This window comes from Chamaea fasciata, unplaced genomic scaffold (assembly GCF_029207755.1).
Source record: "Chamaea fasciata isolate MVZ Bird 193981 ecotype frontalis unplaced genomic scaffold, bChaFas1.0.hap1 SCAF_1, whole genome shotgun sequence".
NCBI classification, from domain to species: domain Eukaryota; kingdom Metazoa; phylum Chordata; class Aves; order Passeriformes; family Sylviidae; genus Chamaea; species Chamaea fasciata.
The window spans coordinates 9,224,083-9,247,822 of NW_027094086.1; the positions used below are offsets into that span (position 1 = coordinate 9,224,083).

Consider the following 23,740-nt stretch of genomic DNA (forward strand, 5'->3'; position numbering starts at 1 on the left):
AGTACCAGAAAGACTTTATCATCAAAAGATGAAAATATATCGGAGAAGCAAGCTGCAGGAGGAAGCACAGACAAATATGTTGTAAAAACAGCCTCTGTTTAGGAGTAATTGATTAAATAAATTTAAATATTTTCTAATGAAAATTTAAATATTTTCTGTTCTTAAGAAATGTATTTATATCAAGCAACGAAATATGGCCACCAAAAAATTTCCTCCAACTTTGTTCTCAAAACATTGTAATTACGACTAAAAAACCAAACATGAAGGTCTCAGTTTCCATAAATCTATTTTATTCCAAAAAAATCATAACTTTCTACTACCTGCTTGAAATTTTGTTTTAATATTTCATTTGATATCTATGTGTTTCAAAAATGTTGACAACCAGTGCTATACTTCGTTAATGAACACTTCAAAGACACTGTCTTTGTTCTTAGCTTGATTTTGTTGTAAGGACACAGCAGGCAATTCTGCTTTCATCATATCTGAGCAATGAAAATAGATAGTCTAACTCACTTTCCTAATTAGCTACTGAAAACTCTTCAAAACCAATGAGTATGTAATTTCCCTCATTGTGAAAATGCTGTGAAATTTCCTTAATGAAGAGCAGAAACCTGCACTAAATTTCTTTTTCATTTCTATTTCTCAGGATAAAAAATCCCTAAGTTTTAAATGAGCGACGAATTAAATCCAGACACATATTGAAAGGATAACTTTATGAAGAATTTCATTCAATATATATCAGGTGTCCTAACCTGCTCTTTCTCCATCTTTACTTGAAATTTGCTTAACATTTAAACCCTGAAATATTACAAATTAATTATAAAGAGTCTCTCAGATAACTTTGTCATGCTGCTTTTTCCTGCACCACACATACATATGTCAAGTTATACATATCTGAAAACAATTATTGTGTAGTGAAGTCAGGAATATTGTTGTGCAATAAAAATTCTGCAGGAATATTTTACTAACTGAAGCTGTAAATTATGACTTAAAAGGACTAAACAGGGAAAATCACAAAAAATTAAACAGCTAAAGTTATTATAGCTAGAAGACTATAAGATCAGTCCAGCCCTTACCACTTCTCTTGTAATAAGATCACAACATTACAGGACAGCTATTCATAGGAAAGGCATTTAGTCATGATTAGAAACTTCTCTGGTGTCATGGCCACACTTCAATTCTCTATCCAAGACTGCTGTAGACCAATGAGACTAAAGAAGCCTGGACAAAGCAATAGGAAAATATGGATGGGAGGCTGCTTTCAAACTAAGCAAAATTGTTAAACTGTGTCTTACTAACATGAAAAACCTGGGGTCTGGACTAATCTTCAGAAAACCCAATATATATCCTCTCACAAACATTTTGTTTGCATTATTTCTAGTAGATATAGAGCACTCGATAATATTTTATAAAGAATTTGTTTGAGATCAGAGGAGAAAACAGTGCATATCTGTTTGACTTTTACATTCATCCTCTGGAGAGGCGTTCATTACTGTTCCCAGTGTAGCAGGTTATGCATCATTCATGATGAGAAAACTCTTTACCTCTTGTGCAGAGCTTGCCAGCAAGGCTGCTCTGCCCCTGCTGTGATAAACTATTGGGAGGGAGTGAGCTCAAATCAGAAACAAATCCTCCAGGTTTTAAGTCTTGACAAGCCAAATGGAGAAAAATATTCAAATTTTAGCACTACATTTGTGCAGTTTCAGTGCAGATACCTAGTCCTAGGAGTTACTAAAGCCACAATGCATTAGTCTTTTTAGCTGTATTGTTTAAATCCCCCTCCAAGACAGTCCTCAGCAAGCAGGCCCCTTTCTCTGCAGAAATAATCTCAAATTCCACAAAGAAGGTCCTCTTATGTGGAAATAAAGGCCCTTCTTAATATCTTCCTTAATCCTTATGAAAATGCTCTTGGGCATCTAACACACTGGCAGAGGAAATGGAGCTGAAGGCTGGAGGCAGGAGAGTAGGTGGGGAGCAGGCACTGCCTGCTTCCAGTCTTGCAAGGAATATTCAGGGCAGAAAGTCCAGGCTGGTATCAAACCTGATCCTCTGGGCTTCTAGGGATGCTTCCCATCAAGGTGGGACAAAGATGGGAACCTGCAAGTTTTAATTATGGCTTGAGTCAGATCACTGGGGAGAAAGAAGAAAACCTTTTCAACATTAAATGGTGTAATGAGAAGAGTCCCCTGAGAGAATACCCTACAGACAATTCCTTCCTGCAAGTAAGCTACTGGCTTACTGAGCACCTACATTCCAGGTAATCTCTTTCTCATCAGGGATTCCACAAATCCAGTTAAAGCTCATTCTGAAAGTCACAACAGTTTGAATACTGTTTAATTTGACTTGCATAAGCTATTAGAGCTCACCACCCAAAAGGACCATTTGTCCAGGTGAGAAGAGGATAGACTTTTTTCTAGGTATGATCACACATTCTATCTTTCTAGTATGGGTATCAGGGCCGTAAAATGGGGAGACAGCCCTTAGTCTTCAGAACAATCTGCTGTTGGCATATTTGGTATCTTCTGCCTATTATCTTTGGAAAAACTGTAATCCTTCCTTAATCTCTTTTCCCATTTAAAAAACCTGTTCTGTTTGACCATTTGTTTCCTTTTACCTCTACTTCCAGGGGATTTTTTTTTTTCACACTTTCCCCTGCAACAACCTCTATTTCCCATGGCTTTAAGAAGCTCTCTGCAGATTGATGAACTCTGGATTGTTTTCTGGTTTTGGTTTTTTAAACTTTTTAAAGCAGCTTACATGTTATGTAGGTTTTATCAAGCTCTTACAAATCTAGATTTTAATCAACTGTCAGTACTTTGCAACCTCTAAAATAAGAGCAGATTGGACTGAGATTGGAAAGGACACTTTAAGAGGGTTAAGCACCATAAAGTCTCGTTTATATATATATACATATATATAAATATATACATATATATATATATATAAAAGAATATACTTATATATAAGTAAGAATATTAAAATCCTTCTAAATTGGTATGAGGATAAAGTTCAGATTTCGTTTTTAAAATAAAATAATAATCTTAATTTTAGAGAGCACATGGTCTTTATAAAATAGTTTTAAGTGCTTCATATTTAAAAATTATGATCACAATAACTGAGGCTTTATTTTTAAAGTTTCACACTTATCCAGACTTTCTTTCATCTTAGTACTTTTCTCTAAAGAACCATGTTCCCCACAGAAATTTTTTTTTCATGTTGCTCCATCAGCACTTAGAGGAGCAAACTCTAACATACTGGTTAATCCAACTAATAAAGGAATGTGAACATTTTATATTGTTCTTCACAATCCATTGCCATATTCTGATTTAGCAGGTGACCTGTTTTCTAAATCCAATAATAGACTTTTCTTCCTTATTGGGGGGAAGAAATATTTACGTGCTGAAACTCCCAAGAGGTTCGAGCCCAGACAATCACACCCCTTTTGAGTTTCCTTGGGACACAGCCCCATGGTGACTTGATGGAGGGAGAGACAGCTTTGATCCAGTTGTCCAAAAAGCAATTTTAATAACATGAAAACAACAAACAGTAAGGCACCCACTGTATTGGAGCCATCTAGACCAAGGCAGTAACAAGGGGCAAAAGGAAAAAGACAGGGTCTTGGGTCCAACAGAGGTACTTATGCACCCCAATGTGGGTGAGGAGTTGAGGTTGGGTCTGAGGGAAAAATCCAGTGGGGGGAAAATTATTAAGAATATTAAAATTCCTGCACCAAAAATTAACCTATGGCAACACAGAAAACAAGGAACATTTTAGCAACATTTGCATACTTGAACATGTGAATAGGCTTCTTGCTTATGGCATTTTGAATGGGTTCAAGGCATTTTTCCAGGGTTCTCTTCTTCCCCGGGGAAACCACTTCTACAACGTGGACTTATGATTCATAGATACCAGGATGGATATTTACCACATCTTCTCTTAAAACACCCTATTACTAAACCCATTTGTGGTAGAAATCCAAACATTGTAAAGTCAGATTTTAGATCATTGTAAAGTCAGATTTGTGCCTTCACATTCGCTGCTGGTGTTTGTTTCTTGTCATCAAAGCATAACCTCCATGTTTTGCTTTCATGTAGAAATTTAAGGTAAAATCCAGATAAAAATTATCTGCTGCCTTCTCTTCCATTCCTTGCAAATCTGGGGTGGTCACATGGACTCAAACAGAATAATGAGATTTAAGGCCAATGCCAGAGAGATAGGAGCCAAATCCTGAACTGCAATTCAAATAGGGTAAAAATCCCAGTCTGTCAGGTCTTAAGTTATGGGAGCTTTCCCTGGAAGAAATTAGTGAGAAGGAAACCTCATTCCCAGTACATGGATTTTGGGTTCATTAAGGATAAAACTCCTGTGGGGTATTTTGATATCTAAAACAGGTTGTTCAAATGTTGTGCTGGTCAATAGTGAATGAGACTGACTGGATTTTGGTGAGCTGTGTCTCCGGTGATCTCATCTTTTGCTAAAGAGTGAAGTGTTTTAAAAAAAAGAAAAGCGTTTTTCAGAGATGCCACCAACTAGTGACCCTTGCATATGTGTCAGGGAAGTGGACAGAGATGGAATGAGTAAGAGGAATGAAATAGTTTCAGCCTCCTGCAGTGAGGAGACACTTCTACCAGCTGGGCTGCCGCACATTCCTCTCAGCTTAATGAAGAATTCCAAGCTCCAAATTAATCAAGTTAATGCCTCTGCTCTGAATATACTTACTAATTTTAAGGTCACATTTCTATCTCGTTCAGGATCAGAACTGTTAGTGTACTAAGAAACTTTCCTTAGTTCCCTAAAAGGACTGTAGGAGGACTCTAAAATTAATGTCCTTAAAAGCTGCTTAATTCATAGAGGGTCTCTGGAGTCTAGGTAACGGTTTTAAATCATATAACCATGAGCAGTACCAATTCCAAGAGAGGACAGAGTCAAGTCACTGGATGTCGTTACTTAGATAATTTAAGGTAAGATAGAATATTTGGATTGACATTTATAAATAGGCTAATGGCCTTTCATATCATCAGTATTCAACTGCCCATCTACAAGCCTATTTAAAGGGGTTTGATTTTCAGGAGGTGACTATTGCTACCCCCAACTGAAAGGAAGCTTAATCCTGCTTGTGCTGTTTAGTACTAGAGTCTTGTAATTCTCTGACAAGGTGCATCCCTTGCTTTGACCAGAAAATATGATTTTGTATCTCTTATTCATCTTGGTTTTCTGTAGCAATTTAGTCATATAAAACTGAACAATTAAAGGCATTTAAGGCCTTATTTCTGATATTTTCCATGTCATTAGCTACCGTGAGTACTCCTGATAAAAGCGTATTTTACTGAAGTTTTCTAGTAATTTTCAAAACAGCCCCAAAAAAGTAACAAAACGGAAAAAGAGACATCTAAATCAGTAGAAAATAGAAATAGTGCAGAAGAATTAAATGAAGTTTTAACAGATAAGTCAAAGCTGTTCCAGAGAAACATAGCACAATAAACATTAAAGTCAGATGGGGCCATTCTGATATTTTAGAACAAATTTGAATTGTAGGAGCTGTTTTGTGCTCATTTTATATTTCAGTAAAACAAGGAAAAGCTTAAGATTATGCTATTATTAAATCAGTCCCCAGTGCTGTGTCTATCTTTCTCCTGTTCTTTAGCTCTGACTCCAGCCTTCCTTGTGAACTAACTGAAATTTATGAAAGCCAGTACACCAGAAGACAGTACAAAGTTTTTTGTCATAATATGTCTTATTTATATAAAAATCTTTTTCTACTGAATATTTGTCTTCTCCACTATTGTTTAATAAAGAATTAAAACCAAAAAAAATCATGATATTTGGAAGAAACAAAATTACAAAACTATAAAATATGCCTTTCCATTATTAGATGAGTCTAATGGGCTACTGTGGGGCTGGAGAATATCACTTGTTCAGCTCAGGGATCCCCAGCATAAGTAGGACATTGACCTGTTGAAGAAAACTAGAGGAGAGTCATGAAGATGATCAGAGAGCTGGAGCACCTCTCCTATGCAGACAGGCTGAGAAAGTTGGAATTGTTCAGTCTGGGGAAGAGAAGCCCCTTGGGAAACCTTATAGAACCTTCCAGTACCTAAAAAGGCTACAAGACAGATGGAGAGGGACTTTTGAAAAGGGCATATAGTGGTAGGACAAGGAGGAATTGTTTCAAACTGAAAGAGAGTAGGTTGAGATCATATATTAGGAAGAAATTTTTGACTGTGAGGATGGCAAGGCACAGGAACAGGTTGCCCAGAGAAGTTGTGGCTGCCCATTGCCTGGAAGCTGGATGGGACTTTGAGCAACCTGGTTGAGTGGAAAGTTTTCCTGCCCGTGGCCGGGAGGGGGTATTGACTGATCTTGAACATCCCTTCCAACCCAAACCATCACATGATTCTATAATAAATGTTCATGTCTACAAGGCAGGGTGGTAACACAAATTGTTTTGTAGCTCCTGCTTTTCACCACTCATCTGTCTGACATGGCTGGGTTTCACAATGAAATATAAATCTAACATGCTCTTCATTCAGGAGACAAAAAGTCATAAGTAAGGATTCAGAGGATTTGGAATGATTAACAGTTGCGTGTGTTCAGTACAAACATTTTATTTGCGAGCACTTAATCTGAGACCTGTAGTTCCTACTTCCTAAGCCTAAAGACAACTCAAGCAACACAAAGCATTGTCAGGACATTTTTTCATGATGTGCTTCCACCCATTCCCGTACAAGTTAGTGGTGCTCATGTGGCCTTATGACAAGTTGGTTTGTTGTGCCTGTGCCATGGTGTAATCACTGCCTGCAGTTAGCTTCATGATCAACTGTTTTACTTCTAAAATTAATTTTGTAAATATGTTTGCAAATATTTTGAAGAGAAATATTTTTAATTAAATACACATGCATCAGCAATAACAAGCATCATGTCAAAAAAATAAAAAAGACAGGGAGTGTTTTTCTACCAGTTCGCGCCATGCTACAGGATAAGCTAAATATTTATAAACCCAAAATTATACTGGGAAGGCATAAAAACCCAAACTGGCAGCCTTAGAATTATCCTTCTACATCTCAGGAACTGCAGGATAAGCAGGCACCTTGACTGATTGTGATCTCCTTACAGCCAACTGGATAATAAAAAAGAAACCTCCTTTTACACCTGGCAGGAGACTGTTAGTCATCAAGCCCTGCCAAGATTTTGTAATGTGGCTTCAGGTATTGAATCATCATTTGCTATCCAGCCAAAACAAAGGACCAGCAGAACCTTGCAGTTCCTCCCTTCAGCATGTGCTACATAGATTGTTTTATGCTGTTCTGCACAACAGCATAGAGGAAACAATTGGATAACATGTCCTTCCTGCAAGAATAGTGTGGACAAAGTTTTTTCCTTCCTTCTTTCATTGCCACAAACTTTGCAACATGTATCAGTTAATTGAGATTAGACACTTTTATAAAGGACCATGACTCTCATAAATACTAGGTTATCAGTTTGGTTGAGATTCTAGCTATGTTTCATAGACAAAAGCTAAACAAAAGGAGTCTCCAAGACCTCCTATGTGATCTGGCCTTGCTTCTCTTTGAAAACAGCAGATGCCTAAATGGAACATGCAGCCAAGGATGGGATAATTTGGGATAGTAATTGCAGGAATTAAAATAAAACAAAGTTGATACAGCTAATATCACATATTGCAGCATTAAGTAGTAAAAGCTAAAAGGCAGACTCAAAACCTGACAAGTCTAAATGAGTTAGGTACTGCAGTTCCTTCAGTATTTTTTAATTAACTCCCATTGTGCTGATGAGACACAAGAAAGAACAGCTGCAAGTAGACTGTCCATTGTACACTAAGCAAGCATAAAGGAATTTCTCTTCAGAGCAGTTCATCATAATGAGAGGTGCTAATTTCCATTTTCTAGTGGCATCTACAATAACTATGTCTATTCTGAACAGATTTTCAGTAGAAAACAATGCCATTTTCATCAACTTCCCTTAAATGTAATAAAAGCTCATGTGCTCCAGAAAGACTAAAACTATTCCTGACCTGAATGGCCCTTTTCCCATCTGTCAAGTTCAATGTTTCATACAATAAACATCTCTGATATTAACTGTAAATGTTATTAAAGACAACCTTGATGGCTGTGGGAAAATGGTTCCTAAAAATCAAGCAGAGAGATGTGAAACATTTTCTCTAGAGCATCTATCATTAAACACTTCTGGGGTACACCCACTCCAGTTTTACACAAGTTCTTTGGAACAGCCATAAGCAGCACGATTTCAAACCCAGACTTACTCCCATGACATCTCTGTAGATTCCCCCTTTTGATGGTACATGTAGGGGAGGAAGAGCAAAACCTGAACTGACCCGTCAGTCAAGGGGACTTTTTCATGCCTTGGCAAAGCCATTCCTAATAAAAATTATGTGAAACAAAGAAAAATCTCTACCATCTAAGTGGAGCTGGTGCACATCGTTTATGCAGACACAGACCCTGCAGGGGTGATGCCCTTACATGACCTGCAGAGAAACCTTGGGGAGTTTCACTCTCCTCTTAGCAATCTCCTCCAGATCCCAAATTGCTTGTCAGGGTTTTGTACTTGTTGGTTTTTTGGTCTCTTTGATCAGCCCAAGTGGAAAGGTCTCTGGTTTTTACTCACAAGACTCAGGCCTTGTGCACTGGTTAATTGACCCTTCTCAAAAACTGCTGCAAATGTCATTACTTATTCATCAGGGACCTGTCCCATTTCTCCATGAGTGTGCCTAGCTACATTTGTGCAGTTGTAAGCACTGGTACTCCCTGACTTCAGTACAAGTGACCCAAGGGATCAGTGCAGGCAGACCACAGCAAAGCTGTCCAACAAAGAATGACTATTGCAGATGCATAAAACAGTAAATGGGCTTTAGAGGCAGTATCAACCTTAAATTACACTCTCAGGACTTTAAGTAGATGTGGGTGACTCATGAAGTTAATTTACTTATCCTTGCAGGATTTGTTTCACTGCTGCTAACTTTTCCTGAAGAAGTAGATTGGGTAGGAGTCAGCTCCATATTTGACACTTCCTAAACTAGGTGACTCCACACTCTTTACATCTATGAGCTCCTACTACCATCGCCTAAGATCTAGTCAAAACAGACAACAGAACCCAAAGAGACCCATAGAGACACTGAAGGAGTAATTTACTCGGTTGAGTACCTCTCCAGATTCATTGGATGAAATGGAAGTGTGGGCAGAACTACCTTGGAGTCACAAAACTCAGGTGTCTGAATGCAGTCCCGAATTCTACCAATAATTTGTTGCATTTAGTGATTTCTACTGGTCTTTTTCTTTTACCATGGCTATCCTTTGGGTTAAAGGTATGTTTTTTTATTTATTTACTCTAAACTCTGACTGTTCTTTCTTAAAGACAAGGGTTGCTTTATGTCATGAATGGTTATTAGAAGAATAGTTCACAAGCTCTTTTCCAGCATTCCTTTGCTGCTATTTTCTTTCTTCTATGTCTTTTCTCTTGAACAAATATATCTCTGTTCCTGTTCAAACCACTTATCACTGCTGCTTTGAATTGTCTCCACTTAGCCCACTGCTCAGCTAGTAAGCTTTCAAAAGAGCTGGGTATTGGAGTTTCCTTCACCCTAGAGTTCATAACACTTCTTTATTAGGCCTTTCTCTGTAAGAGAAGGATTTTTTCCTCATGTGTTTCCCTCCAGCTCTGAAAATTCTTACCAAGAGAGACTGACTAGAAATGTGAGGACTCTGATCATGTAAATAGTAAGTAAGGTACAGAGGACAATAAAAAAGACCTTTATTTTTTTCCCCCTGGGATTAGCTACTGCTTTTTTTACATGACCTCCAGACATTTGTGTTGTTCTTCTGTGCCACAGTATCTAAATCTGTGAAATAGGAGCAATAGTATTTAAGTAGCTTGAAGGGGAGTTATGTGGCAAGGATCTTTACATCAAGGGAAGAGTGACCTGTCACTCATTCTTGAATAACCGAAAATCTTTCTTAACTGTTGGATTGAAGAAAAGTGATGTGAAAGACCTCTGAAAAAGGACATGTCCTGGTCCAGAGAACACTAGAATCAGCTGTAGGAAAAGAAAGAATGGAAATGATCCACAGTAGAGCTCACCTGAGTTCCCAGTTTGGAAAGAAACCTGGTTCAACATCTCCACCATCTTGCCAGTATGGTGTGATGTAAGAGCAACTCGGCATAGCAAGGGACTGCTGACACACATAGAGGGGAAAATTTTCTGACGTTTGAATGTTTCAGTAACAGAGAATTGATGGTAACAGAAGAACCTCAAAAATATAAATAGATACACACATACACACTTTAATGCTGTTTTTCTTGCAGCGGTCCTCAGCACAACATACATTATGAAGAGTAGTGGCATGAGCTGTGTATGAACCTTCAGTTGTGATTCCAACAAAGGATCACCACACACTTCAGTATTAATGCAGGAGGGCTGCTACAGAGGCAAACTAATTAACCTCGGTTTTATGGGTCATTGCCAGATCTTATGTGCAGACAAGAACATTTAACTTACCTTAATGAGTAGCATGAAGGTTAAGATATCTAATGTGCTAGGCACATTTTTCTTGGCTTCGTGAACATGGGCCAAGCCAACTATGTTTTATTTTAAATAAACTTTCTAGAGGCATTGCTCAATACCCCCTTAAGTGAATGCAAATAAGGAATGTAAGATTTTCCTTCTGGGAAAAAAAGGGTACATGCTCTGTTTAAGCCATATATATATGAAGGAACTGACCTTTTTTCTAATGTTCTCTTATCATAGATTTCATAAACAGTTCAATAACAACCAGGATTTCTGTTTGCTTTCTTTTTTTTTAATATCTTTTTTTTAAATTGTATTCCAATTTGTCATCTAATATGGGTAGTCTACGAGATAACATATTTCTTTTTACAGTGATAAAATTTAGTATTATTCTGAATGTATCTTCACAAGGAGTAATTGGGCACTTTGTTCATACAACTCCCTGAAACACTGATGTGATTTGTTCAGAAGGTGGATTTCTTTTTTTTTGTCAAATTGAGCTATGTATCTTAATAGTGAAGGAATAAGAAAATCTAAGTGCCTTCTATCGTAGGAGGCTTAAGGACACAAAATGTTAAAAATATTTCTGTGAGTGAAGCTACCTGAGGACTAGATGTTCCTGTGAAACCTGAGTTTGCAGAAGTATGAAGGACCTCCTGAGGGACTGGTTTGCTTCTTGCTATCACAAGCATCACATCCAGTGTTTATACATCAGAAGAATGAAGGACAGCAGAATTCCCAGGTGGAAAAAGTGGAAAAAAAGCCAAGACAAAGCAGATGTGCTAAAATTAGAACCACTCTGTATGGGGAAACAGAAAGTCTGAACTTGGCTATTTCCCAGAATAAAGGATGATCTCACTGCATTGCAGTTCACAGCCTGCTCTGTATCAGCCGTCACTCGGATAATTTTCTGTCTCTTCCTCAAGGCTTGATTTAGCAAAGGTTTATACAATAGGTGGATTAAATATTAGGAGATTCTCAGTTCTCTCATATTCTGTCAGCATGTTATGCAGGAAGGAGTGCTTCCTTGGAGGGGGCTGTAACGTGCTCCAGTGGTGAAACACTCCTGTGCCCCAGTAGTGAAACACTCCTGTGCTCCAGTAGTGAAACGCTCCCGTGCAGCTTTTGGCAGCATGTGCTCTCCCCTCTTAAACAAACATACAGTTCACCTCAGCTGGGGCTGCCATCTAGACAAATGCAAGTGTTTATCCACAACACGTTTCCATCAAAGCTGTTAGTTAGTGAACAATCCTAACTGCTGACTGAGACTGCTCAGAGTGAGAATTCTTCATGACCTACACTGTGAAAGTTGTAACTTAGTAATGATATCACTTTCTATGAAAGCTAGGGAGAGATTCCTTCATTTATTCAGATGTTTCATCTATGGCAACATTTCGTCCATGACATTGAATCCTGCTGGCATAAAAATCATTTTTTTTCATGATTGGTTTGCTTTCTCTCATTCCACTCATCATTCCTCTTTGGTTTTTCTTGTTCTCTCTGAAAAAAATTTCCCCCTCCAGAAGGGACATACTCACAGCCTGTATACTATGAGATCATTTTATATCCTCCTGATATCAGGTTGCCTCAAAACAAATTCAACATCAGTTTCTTTGACAGAAAAGGTGGGAGGAGAGGAGAGGAGAGGAGAGGAGAGGAGAGGAGAGGAGAGGAGAGGAGAGGAGAGGAGAGGAGAGGAGAGGAGAGGAGAGGAGAGGAGAGGAGAGGAGAGGAGAGGAGAGGAGAGGAGAGGAGAGGAGAGGAGAGGAGAGGAGAGGAGAGGAGAGGAGAGGAGAGGAGAGGAGAGGAGAGGAGAGGAGAGGAGAGGAGAGGAGAGGAGAGGAGAGGAGAGGAGAGGAGAGGAGAGGAGAGGAGAGGAGAGGAGAGGAGAGGAGAGGACAGGAGAGGACAGGAGAGGACAGGAGAGGACAGGAGAGGACAGGAGAGGACAGGAGAGGACAGGAGAGGACAGGAGAGGAGAGGAGAGGACAGGAGAGGAGAGGAGAGGAGAGGAGAGGACAGGAGAGGACAGGAGAGGACAGGAGAGGAGAGGAGAGGACAGGAGAGGAGAGGAGAGGAGAGGAGAGGAGAGGAGAGGAGAGGAGAGGAGAGGAGAGGAGAGGAGAGGAGAGGAGAGGAGAGGAGAGGAGAGGAGAGGAGAGGAGAGGAGAGGAGAGGAGAGGAGAGGAGAGGACAGGAGAGGAGAGGAGAGGAGAGGAGAGGAGAGGACAGGAGAGGACAGGACAGGACAGGACAGGACAGGACAGGACAGGACAGGACAGGACAGGACAGGACAGGACAGGACAGGACAGGACAGGACAGGAGAGGACAGGAGAGGACAGGAGAGGACAGGAGAGGACAGGAGAGGACAGGAGAGGACAGGAGAGGAGAGGACAGGAGAGGACAGGAGAGGACAGGAGAGGAGAGGAGAGGACAGGAGAGGAGAGGACAGGAGAGGAGAGGAGAGGAGAGGAGAGGACAGGACAGGACAGGACAGGACAGGACAGGACAGGACAGGACTTAATTCATCTGTGCATTCTGTAGTCTACATATGCGCCTGATTTGGAAGTTCACATCTGGTTTTCCCTAGATATATCCTATTCCCCAAAATGTGGTCTGAAATTTGGTGATAAGTAGCTTACATAACTAACATTCTCTTCTTTAGCTCAATAAGATTTCAGTACTTACAATTCTGTAAAGAAAAATAAAGTGGAAAATGGTAGTTTGGCTTCAGAGTGATTGGGAGTGATATATTCCAATACTGGACAAGCTTTCTAATCGAAAAAAAAGAAAAAAAGGGACTAAGGGCAAGAGGACACAATAACATTATTTTAGTACAGAAAGATTATTACAGAGAAAGCAGCAGTCAATAATTATCCATGCCCAATTTGAAAGGATAAAAAGAAGGTTTAATTTGCAGCGAAACAGATTTGGGTTGGATACTTGCAAAATCTGTCAAAGCTGTTAAACTGATGAGCCACTGAAGCAGGGACAGTCTAAAATCTCTCAGGGGATGATCTAGGGCTTTCATGAAAGAATTTGATTACTTTTTTGAGGGCTTGCCTGGCAGTACTAAGATGTGGTTAGTTAGAGCACAGTGCTAATAATCATGATTGCAGGTTCAATCTCCATATAGGCCAGTCACTTAAGATCCTTATGGGTCCCTTACAACTCAGAATATTTGGTGAAATTCAGTGGAAATTCTAGGGTTAATTATATTATGACAGGGCTGGAAACAGCTCTTCTGTGAATATGTATATATCTCCTTATACATTAATACTAGAAGTATATGTGCACTAGTATGCACTGATACACTGTGTTTGCACACTAATAATAAACTAATATGCATGGATACTCTACTAATATAAATAAGCATGTGTATGTATCTAAACATATGTCTCAAATGTTTACTCTTCTTGAGTGTTCTTGAAACACAGACAAACCTAATTAGAAACGTTGAATATGTCCTCCAGTTTTCCTAGTCCAGAGGACGGGTTTGAATGGCTGCATGTGAGCTCATTTTACTCTTCTTTACCCAAACCAGAGGTGTCCTGGACTCTGGGCTCAGGCTGATAAAGTGGATTTTCACAAACGGCTTGAGCTATAATTTTTAGAGAGGAGGGTCACATATAAAACAACCAGTCATCCAGATCTTCAAACAGGGCATTGTGAAATACCAGTTCAGACTGATACTGACATTTTGGTTTCCTCTTTGTTTTAGGAACGGCTGGTGCTCTCTGTGTTACCACGGTTTGTAGTCCTGGAAATGATAAATGATATGACCAATGTAGAAGATGAACATTTGCAGCACCAATTCCATAAGATCTACATTCATCGTTATGAGAATGTCAGGTGAGTGGAGCAGCCTTTCTGTAATGTTTAAGGTCTCAGATGTTGCTAAATTACTTTTATCTGAGAGTTTCCCTTCTGTTTCTTTATTCATTCATAAATTAGAAAATTAGTGTACCCTTGTTTAATATTTGAGCAGAGAAGCATTTTGATGCCTGCTTTTACTCATCAGGATGGCTGGATGCCACAGCAATGGCAAGACCCATTTGAACTAAACACTAAGTCTGGACTATTTATGCCTTTTTTTCACTTTTTTTTTCACAGTTTTTTCACTTTTTCACACTCAGTTCACTTAAATGGTCAGGATTGCACAGGAAAGGGGGTCCTGCCTACATGTGGACACATATTCTGTCACAACCTGATGGTACATCCCACACACTGAAGAATGAGATGAAGACTTGAAAGATGCTTTCAAAGATGGTGACCAGTTGTATGGTTCCTCTGCTTTATAACCACTTTAATCAGTCTTACTATTATTTTCATAAATCCATTTCCTTTCTTTATTTCAATCTAATTTTTTTCTTTCCTGTAGTTATCAAAAGGGTGATAATTGTTCTATGCTCTGCTACTGAAGGTGATTAGTCTTAATTGTGCATTTACACCAGAGTGATCAATTTCCACTCCATGATATAACATAAGGCAATAGCATTTTCCATAAACTTTTCCCAAAGCACAAGGGTAAATTATTGAGTGACCATCTTTGAAATCATCATTGAACGTAGTGAAAAATAAGCAGGAATACAATGGTAGATAGTTTGTTTGGGAAACACGTACTTTGCCTTTCAATGAAACCAAAATATAACTTTGTCTGGACAAGTTCAATAAAAATAATTTGCACTTCTGCAGAAGTGTAAATTGATTATCTGCTACTTCTGTGGCCATGCAGTAGCTCAGATATGCTATTTTATTAAATCTGATTGAAAGTATCAAGAACCCTCATAAAGGTTTGAGTTGCACTAAATGAAAATGTCTTCCATTAACCTTTTTCATACTCAGACTAAGTGTTGCTGTAGAATAATCAAAATATGGAGAAGATGGCCCTTTTGTTTTAATGGAAAAGGGCTGTGGACAGAGTGAGAAGTTGAAACATATTTTATGCTTGTAAGATATTTGAAATTAAGATTCTACATGTTTTAAAACATAGATACTGGTTGACTTCTATGCATGCTGCCAGAAACTAGATATTTTAAAAACTAGGTTTCATTCACTTTTTTTTTTTTTAATGTTCAGTACTGAACACTACCTAAATCAATGATATATGAATCCTTAAAAGTAGTATCCAGTTAAAATTTTTTTGTTGGTTTGAAAATTGAAAGTGCAGGAACTAGTAGTTTGAAAATCTTATGTTGATAAATTTAGTCTATTATTACTATTCATTCCTTTCAAGTGCTAACAAGGTTTTTGCCAGAATGACATGCGTCTTTTTGAACATCACTACTTTATAAAGTAGCCAATACTTTTTTTGTCTAATAAGTCCTAAGCTATTATATGCTTTGTTCTGGGTGGTCTCCTGCATACCACAGATTTTGTGTGTGTTTTTGTTTCTCTATATTCACTATTCCAGGCATAGTGAGTAGCCAAAAGGCAAGAAAAATAACTGGATGTTCAAGCACAGGTTAGAAGTCTGTTTGCAAATAGTTTTTTAGTGGGGATCCTACCACAACTTCAGGCACACAAGCTGATACACCTAAATTCAAAGTATGATCACACTGGGCTCCCTGCAAAGACAGTAGAATGAAAAAGGAATCCAATTAAGGATTTATACCTTAAAAAGAGAGCACTATAGTTCTAACTCAGGTACTTCTGTCAAATGCCTAAATTAGGTGCAATAAAACTGGCCGTAGTCTGATATATACCAAGACTGTCACAAATATGTCTGTAGTCTTAGGATTTGAGTCTTTCATGATTCAAAAATCCAGAATTTCATGACTCCCATTTTTGACAAAACTTTTTCTCACACTTAGTAGTATTTTTTAGTCCCTTCAATACTTATATTCAGTACTCCAGAATGTAGAGAAGTCTAGAGCAAAGGTAGTGTGACTTCAAAGGCAGTAAAATGACCCTTCCACTAGTAAAATGCTAGAAGGTAACAAAGTAATTAAAGGAAATAGATAAAAATATTAATGCATCATCTTCTTTTTAGCATTCTTTTTGCAGACGTTAAAGGATTCACCAACCTTTCCACAACTCTGTCAGCCCAGGAGCTGGTCCGAATGCTGAATGAACTCTTTGCCAGATTTGATCGACTAGCACATGTGAGTTAAACACAATTTATTTTCAAAAAGACAAAATCAATTCCATGTATGGGAGTTTTGGGAAATACCCTCTGATTGCTTTAAACAATATATACCCAGATTCTCCCCACCAGGATTTTATATAGCATTTGAGATTGGAAGACAGTGACAATTTTTTATGAATGATGATGAGTCCTGATAGCAAGTGAAAGCTGAAGCTGTCATCAGATCTTTGGGCTTCTGTAGTGCTGGACAAAGAATGGTATGAAATCAGTTCACCTCCCCCACCTTCTAAGAAAGCTTCATATTTTGGATCTTTGCTGGAATTTTGGGGTTTTTTTAAGACCCTGGCTTTATTTTAGCTTTACGTCTGCAAAGTGAGGAGGAATAAAAGACGTATTCATTTAAGGTCATCTAATCAGCTCCCACAGCCTTTGCAGTGGTTACTTACTAGCAGGGCTTACAGTCTTTAGGGTGGATTCTATCTTGTTCAACAATGAAATTAATTAAACACAGCAGAGTAAATTATCACATCAGAAAATTTGTTGCTACTTAATTGGCACTGATCAGAAAAAAAGTGAAGCACAAAAATACAAGCAGAACATAAGCTCAGTTTTGCCAGGCTTGTATATTTTATTTTTTTCATGTTTTTTAGTCAAAATTTAATTTAATATGGCTATCCTTCGGTGTCAATATCTGAGCTGACTAATATGGCTTCTAAGTGGAGGCAATGAAGTAAATTAATGGGGTTTATCTTATCCTTTATCCAGTTAAATGTAAGTACATACCATGGGAAAATGCTAATTGCACTCTGAATATCATAGACCATGCTATCTATTTACTATAAAAAGAACATAAATTGGCTTGGTCTGATGTACAGATTTACATCCCTCACTGGCTTTTATAGATTCCTGAATCAGGGTTATGGGGCATTTGTACACATATTGCACAGTATCAGTAAGAGCCTTGCGGTTTTCTCTCAGCTTACACATTAAGGTCAAGAACGTCAAGACTTCCGTAATGATTGAAATTTCTTTTGATTCAGCTATTTTTTATCTCAAATAGCAATATGTTTTCTCTTGTACAGAGTGATGCCATAACCCATTGCCCGGGTGGTGGCAAATTAATAAATGCAACCTACAATATTTGCTTTGCAATAAAAAGCCCTCGTCAGCTCTGGTCTATTCTGTAAACCAGGCCAGGTGAAAGAAGTACCTCAATCCTGTCTTTTAGAAAGCTTATAGGAGTAATGTCTGCTTTTGTACGGCTTGACAAAAATAGCTACTACTTTAACTGAAGAAACATATTTTACATCAAATTGAATGTATGTATATCACAAATATTTTAGGAAGAGTATGTATATAAAATGCTTTATTGCCTGGATTTACATTTCAATTTGGCTAGCATTCATGATCATTAACCATATTTTGTAATCATTCCACAAGCTATATTTAACCAATAGTGATTTTGTATAGAATGACTGCATCCAGTAAAAGAGTTAGGAACAAGGAAGGCATTTACATTTAAAAGTCTAATACAGTGAATCTTCCCTTACTTGCCACTTAACCTTGAAGTCAATTTCCTATTATTTGGGGTTTTTTTTAAATTTTATGAGAACTGAATATTTTGCTTCTTTAAATGCCTAGACGCTTTACCTTTCTCTGTGGCTTGCCACACATCTCCAACTTGCTATATTTTTTTCTGTTGCAGTTCTAAATTCATAAATCTTCCTGGAGAACATTAAATGTGCCACACAGTAGTAGGTATTCTAAACATGGAAGTGAGATTATTTTAAAGAAACAGTGATAAATATATCAGTCTCTCTAATATAGCCAAGAATTTCTTATCCAGAAATCTGTGGTTTGGGATGAAAGAACATCTGTGTCTGCAAAACTCCATTATCAGGACAATTACTTCTCAAGTGAATGTTCCAGTCACTAAATTCAAGACCCTAGGCTGCTTCATGCATTTCCCTTCCTAGTCTGGAATTTACTTCTCTTTTTAACACATTGTTGATTATACTAATCCACTGGTCTAGAAAAATCCTCCAAAAGGTAGAAGACACAGGGAAGAATTCCTGCAGAAATTGAACAGATCTGCGTACAAAGATTAGAGTTACATGATCATAAATAATCAAAATTTAGTAAAAATAAAGATATTTTGAGTGTGTTCCTTATTTGTGAGTTCCGTGACCTAGAGGTCATGATACCTGTCTGATGCCCTGACAATAGAGAAGCCTAACGGAGAGGAAGCTCTATCACTTCCCTACAAAGGGTTTGGTGTTTCTGTCCAACTCAGGGAGACAAGTTCTTCCTCTGAACTTTACAGGAAACCAAGACTCTTCACTGGACTCTTATGGAGGGGATCAGCTGCATAAAATAAAGGGTCTAAATGTTGTACAGAACTTCACCTTTTCCTTTTGAAAATTTTGGAAGTGGACACTGACTGGTCCTGAATTTTAAGGACTTGTGAATTACATGGGCCTATCAACCTACCCATCTGATATTGAGTAAAGCTTTCACACCTTGCAAAGGTATATCTTTGGGGAAAAAATCCTGGTCTTCATCTGAATGCACCAAGAGATCTTAATACTTTTTAATATTTCTTGTCTTAATACTTTTATATCTTGGCAGTATATTACAGTGCCTTAACATTCTCACTGTTTATTCAAGCATGGGTTTTTTCTCTTTTTTCTTTTTTTTTTTTTTTCCTGACTTTAAATTACATCCACTGATTCTTGCTATGGCCCTATCATTCCCAGACAAAAGAATCTTCCAGCCACTGACTTTCCCTAGGAATGCATCTGGATGCTTTGATCAAGGTGCTTCTCAGATTTCCTTTCAATAAAAAAGCCAGACCAAAGTCATAGCAAGGTTTTTATTCTGTAAGATTTATTCCTTCAAATAGTTTTGGGGACTACTTTTCTGGAACACCTCCTGTTTTTGAGAACCCCTTTTAAAGCACTGAAAACAGTGTTCCTGGACTAACCTCCAGTGCAGTGGAGGTAAATCATCACTATTCCTCTCTTTTCTCGATCATTGTCCAAATGCCATGTTTCTGAACAGAGTGTGATAACACTATTGTACTGAAAAATATTATTTCAGGGTTTTCTGATCTTTCTGTCATGTTGTACACACCATGTCTGCATGGCAATTGTGGTGGGTTTTTTTTTTGTTTTGTTTTTGTTTGTTTGTTTTTTTTGGTTTTTTGTTGTTTTGGGGTTTTTTTTACTGGTCTTATTCCTTTTGTAAATGTTATTAGCAATAGTTTCCTACTTGCCTGTAAATTCTCGACAGGATTTTTGGAAAGTTGTCTTTTCAAGGCTTCCCTAGAAGGATCTCTCACTAGGGAGGATTACACAACCACATCTAGATTTCAGATCACTTAACTGGTTCTTAATCAGCTTAACTAGAGTTATCATAACGTTTTTAAATAATCCAAGACTGTTACTCAGAGTCTTGGACTTTGCTAAGAATTACCATCAAGGCAAAGAGGTCAATTGCAGAAAGCTTGAGGCAGTTTCTTTGAATTTTAAAGAAACAATGTATAAATCCTTATTTACTTCTAAATAAAAGTATTAAATTATAATCTCATGTAAAGGACTGTTGTATCTGCTCAAACAGCCGATATAAATCATATTAAAGAAGACATTTACACAGCATACTGAAAAATGTAATTTGGCTAAGTTTCTTTTTTCTCCTATTAAGCAATACAGAAGTAATGAGAACTCCCTAATTTTTTTTAATCTTCCCTAAGTTACATCAAGTTTTATGGCATACATTGATGCATATAATTAATTAAAAAATCCATAATATCTGTATCACTACCACAGAATACTCTGAAAAAAAATTAGAACTCAGTTCAAAATTTCTTCTAAGAAAAAATGTAATATGTTATGTACGGTTATTTCCTATTTCTAATCAATCTGTGATATTTGGAAAAGATTTATAGTTATTAAAGAGAAAAGTGACATTTACAAAATAAGAAAAATAAGTTGGCATAAAACAGAACTGAAGAAAACATTTCCTTATATCTACTTCATCTACTAAAAAGCCTAAACAGAAACTTAATTAATATTAATACTTTCCTTAGGCAGGAATTTTGAGAAGGGAAATAAGATGACATTCAGCAAGATATTTAAGCCTAAAAAAAGTCCTGCCTGGGTGAAATAATAGTTATTTTGAGGTTTGTTTTTCCTCTGCCTTCTCTGCAGTGCTAGATGTCAGGCAATACCATGATTTAAATTATCATATTTCTAAATTCATCTACATTCTTTGTAGATTCAGTTTCAGATATGACAAAAGGAAATAGTAAAAGCCTAAATAAAGGATCTTACTAAAGGACTGATGGGGTTGGTTTTTGTTTTTTTTTTCCTAAGGAGGCAATCTTCCTCTGTAACCTCAGTTAAATTGTCTCCTGTAATGTTGCAGACAAGCTGTCAAAAATTCCTTCAACACTGTATTACCAATCTTATTTATGACTGCTGTTTACAAGGGTGGAAACCAACCTGACTACCTGTCTCCACAGGAACATATCACCCCATAGTCCCAGTAAAATACCTTCACCAGTTGGTATCAGGAAGGGAAGACTGGAGGATTTTGAGGGCTTTTCTGTTTCCTCAATGAAGACAATCCCATTGGAGGGCTTTACTGTCCCAGGCCACATTTCAGCTCTGAGCTGGCAGTGCTTTGTTCAGTGGTGAAATTATCTTCAAGCACGTATCCCACAGGACTCCAGAGACTTCCTAAAAAAACCTGTTTAAACATATATGCCAGGTGTGAATTTTTTCATCTGTATATGTTTGGGATGCTGCAGCAAGAAGAAGAATTCCTGGATTACAAGTATGCAAATATAATATGTAGCTCATTATAAAGACATTATATGATTTTAAAGGGATCTAGTGAATGCTCTTTTTGCAGTGCTTAATTCTGAGGCATTTTTTCCTCCCAATCAGTTTCAATAATTAATTGTCTCATACTAATGAATAAACAACTTTGTTCACAACGTTCTCCCTACATTTACAGTTTTTCAGATGGTAAAGAGCCCAGCAAAAGACCCAAACAGTCAAATAAATCCCAGCCCACAAAGCACTTTTAGAAGTGGTAGTATATGGGTTTTTTATGAAAAAAGGCAGATGAAAATGACAGATTAAATAAAATTTATTTAAAATTTTCCCAGTGATTTTAAACTAAGACTTACTCAAATTCAACCTTCCCAAAAAAGAAGCCTCACTTTGTGACTAAATTAAGATATGAGTTAAAGGCTTCAGAAGTAAATTCCTGGGAATTCTCCAACTCATCCTTAATAGACACATAAAATAATTAAGGTTGGAAAAGACTGCTAAGATTAGCCATTCCCCTAACACTTCCTGGGCCACTACCAAACCATGTCCCTAAGCAGCACATCCACATGTCCTTAAATAGCTTCAGAGTTGACAGCTCAGCTAGTTTCCCAAGCAGCCTGTTCCAATGCTTGGCAACCCTTTAGATGAAGAAACTTTACCGTATATTATCCAATCTAAATCACTGCTGAGGTATCTTGAGGCCATTTCCTCTTGTCCTCTCTCTTGTTGCTTGGGAGAAGAGACTGACCCTCATCCAGCTACAGCCTCTTTCTGGGCATACCCTGGCTCATGTTCTAATGTTGTTGACTTTTGCAGCAGCCCTCTTGTTAGAGTGTAGAAATGAGCTGAGATACAGGCTTCTTATTTGTCACAGCATGAAAGGGGTCCTGGTTTATTCCTCTTTACAGCTTAGCCATCATGATTCCAACTATTCACAGAGTCTGGCTGCAGCAACCTCCTACTGCAGGTTTCCCCTGTAGCCTCTGACTGCAGGGGTTAGTTTGCAGACTCTGAATGCAGGCTTTTACCCAGCTAGACTGTGGCTGCAGGCTCCAATACCAGGCTCTAAGTGCAGACCCAGACTGACATCACAGCAGTGATTCTCTCACCTCAGGATCCTGCTTCATGATCCTCTCATTCCCTCTTCCTCAAGGTTCCTTTACCTGTTAGCCCACTCCCTTTTATCACACTAATCTTTACTGGATATAGCTGTGACTCATGAGAGGCAAGGCTGTATCGGGTAATTAACACAGCTATTACTTATCAGGTGTGAGGTCACCTGTATTCCCTTCTCCTACAACTCACCAGTGTCCCATGTACCTGAAGCAATTAAGTTCTAGAAACTCCTAACGGGGAGAATTTCCATGCAGAATTTTTCCTACCTTAGCTAGAAAGAAACACCTTGAATTTTTCTCATGGGGATTTCTGTCCCTTAAATCACTTAAAGTATAGTCGTCTAATTAACACAAGCTGGCAAGGCAAATTGCTCACTAGACACAACAGTCATAGCAGGTTTTTTCTACCATATGTCAAGGAACAAAACTGTTGATATAATATATTATAAAACTAATTTACCAACACACCTCAATTCCTTCTGCAGCATGAGAGACCTCAAACCTATTTTTTTTTTCTGGCAGCACAGAGAAATTCTGACAACCCCATCACAGGTTATTCTAAAGAAAAAAAAAAAACCATTTCTTTATACCGTATGTTAAAATATGTAGAGAATGTTTAATACAGGGCCCTACTTATGTATTCCTTAGTTCAGGCAAATGAAAGACTGATATATTTTTCCCTTTCTGTGTATAAAAATTAGAAACAATCTTTGTAACTATGCCATATCCGGTCCTCTTTCTTGCCTACATGGCCCAGCTTGAGAACCCCCCTCCATCTGCCTCTCTCAGGGTCCCAGTTCTGTTTTCCAAAGTGACAGAGCTGCAATAGAAGGAATTTGGATGGACCTCTCTCACCAACCTGCCCTGAAACAGACTGCTGATTAAGAGCTTTGGCCTAGCCCCCATCCATGCTGAGAAATGAGGTTTATCCAGGTTTCCTCTGCCTTTGGCGCTTGTTTCAGGAACTGAGCTATTGTACAGAAAGGCCAAGACCCTGCCTCTTCCCACTCTGACTGCTTTTTAAAAGAAGACTTTAGTGTATGACTTCTCTTTGTTTTGTAGTTCAGTTGCAGTAATTTTTCATCCCCAGTGTTCTAAACTTTTAGCTTGAAATTATAAAATTGCAAAAAAATTTGACTTTTCTGTGGTCTGTTTGCTAATC

The 23,740-nt window shown here is 38.0% G+C and overlaps 1 protein-coding gene and 1 long non-coding RNA gene across 2 annotated transcripts in view; one reads left to right on the forward strand and one right to left on the reverse strand.

Annotated features, from left to right (window-relative positions):
• Positions 1–23,740, forward strand: part of ADCY8 (adenylate cyclase 8) — a 119,197-nt gene that overhangs the window by 36,396 nt on the left and 59,061 nt on the right. The window contains exons 3-4 of the mRNA XM_066175869.1: positions 14,259–14,389; positions 16,530–16,641. Coding sequence (XP_066031966.1) covers positions 14,259–14,389; positions 16,530–16,641 — 243 coding nt within the window. The remainder of the gene's footprint in view (positions 1–14,258; positions 14,390–16,529; positions 16,642–23,740) is intronic.
• Positions 13,018–22,625, reverse strand: LOC136285125 (uncharacterized). The gene is made up of 3 exons (XR_010719359.1): positions 22,573–22,625; positions 21,180–21,374; positions 13,018–14,297 (listed from the first exon to the last, which is right to left on the reverse strand). It is a non-coding gene; the product is annotated as an uncharacterized lncRNA (long non-coding RNA).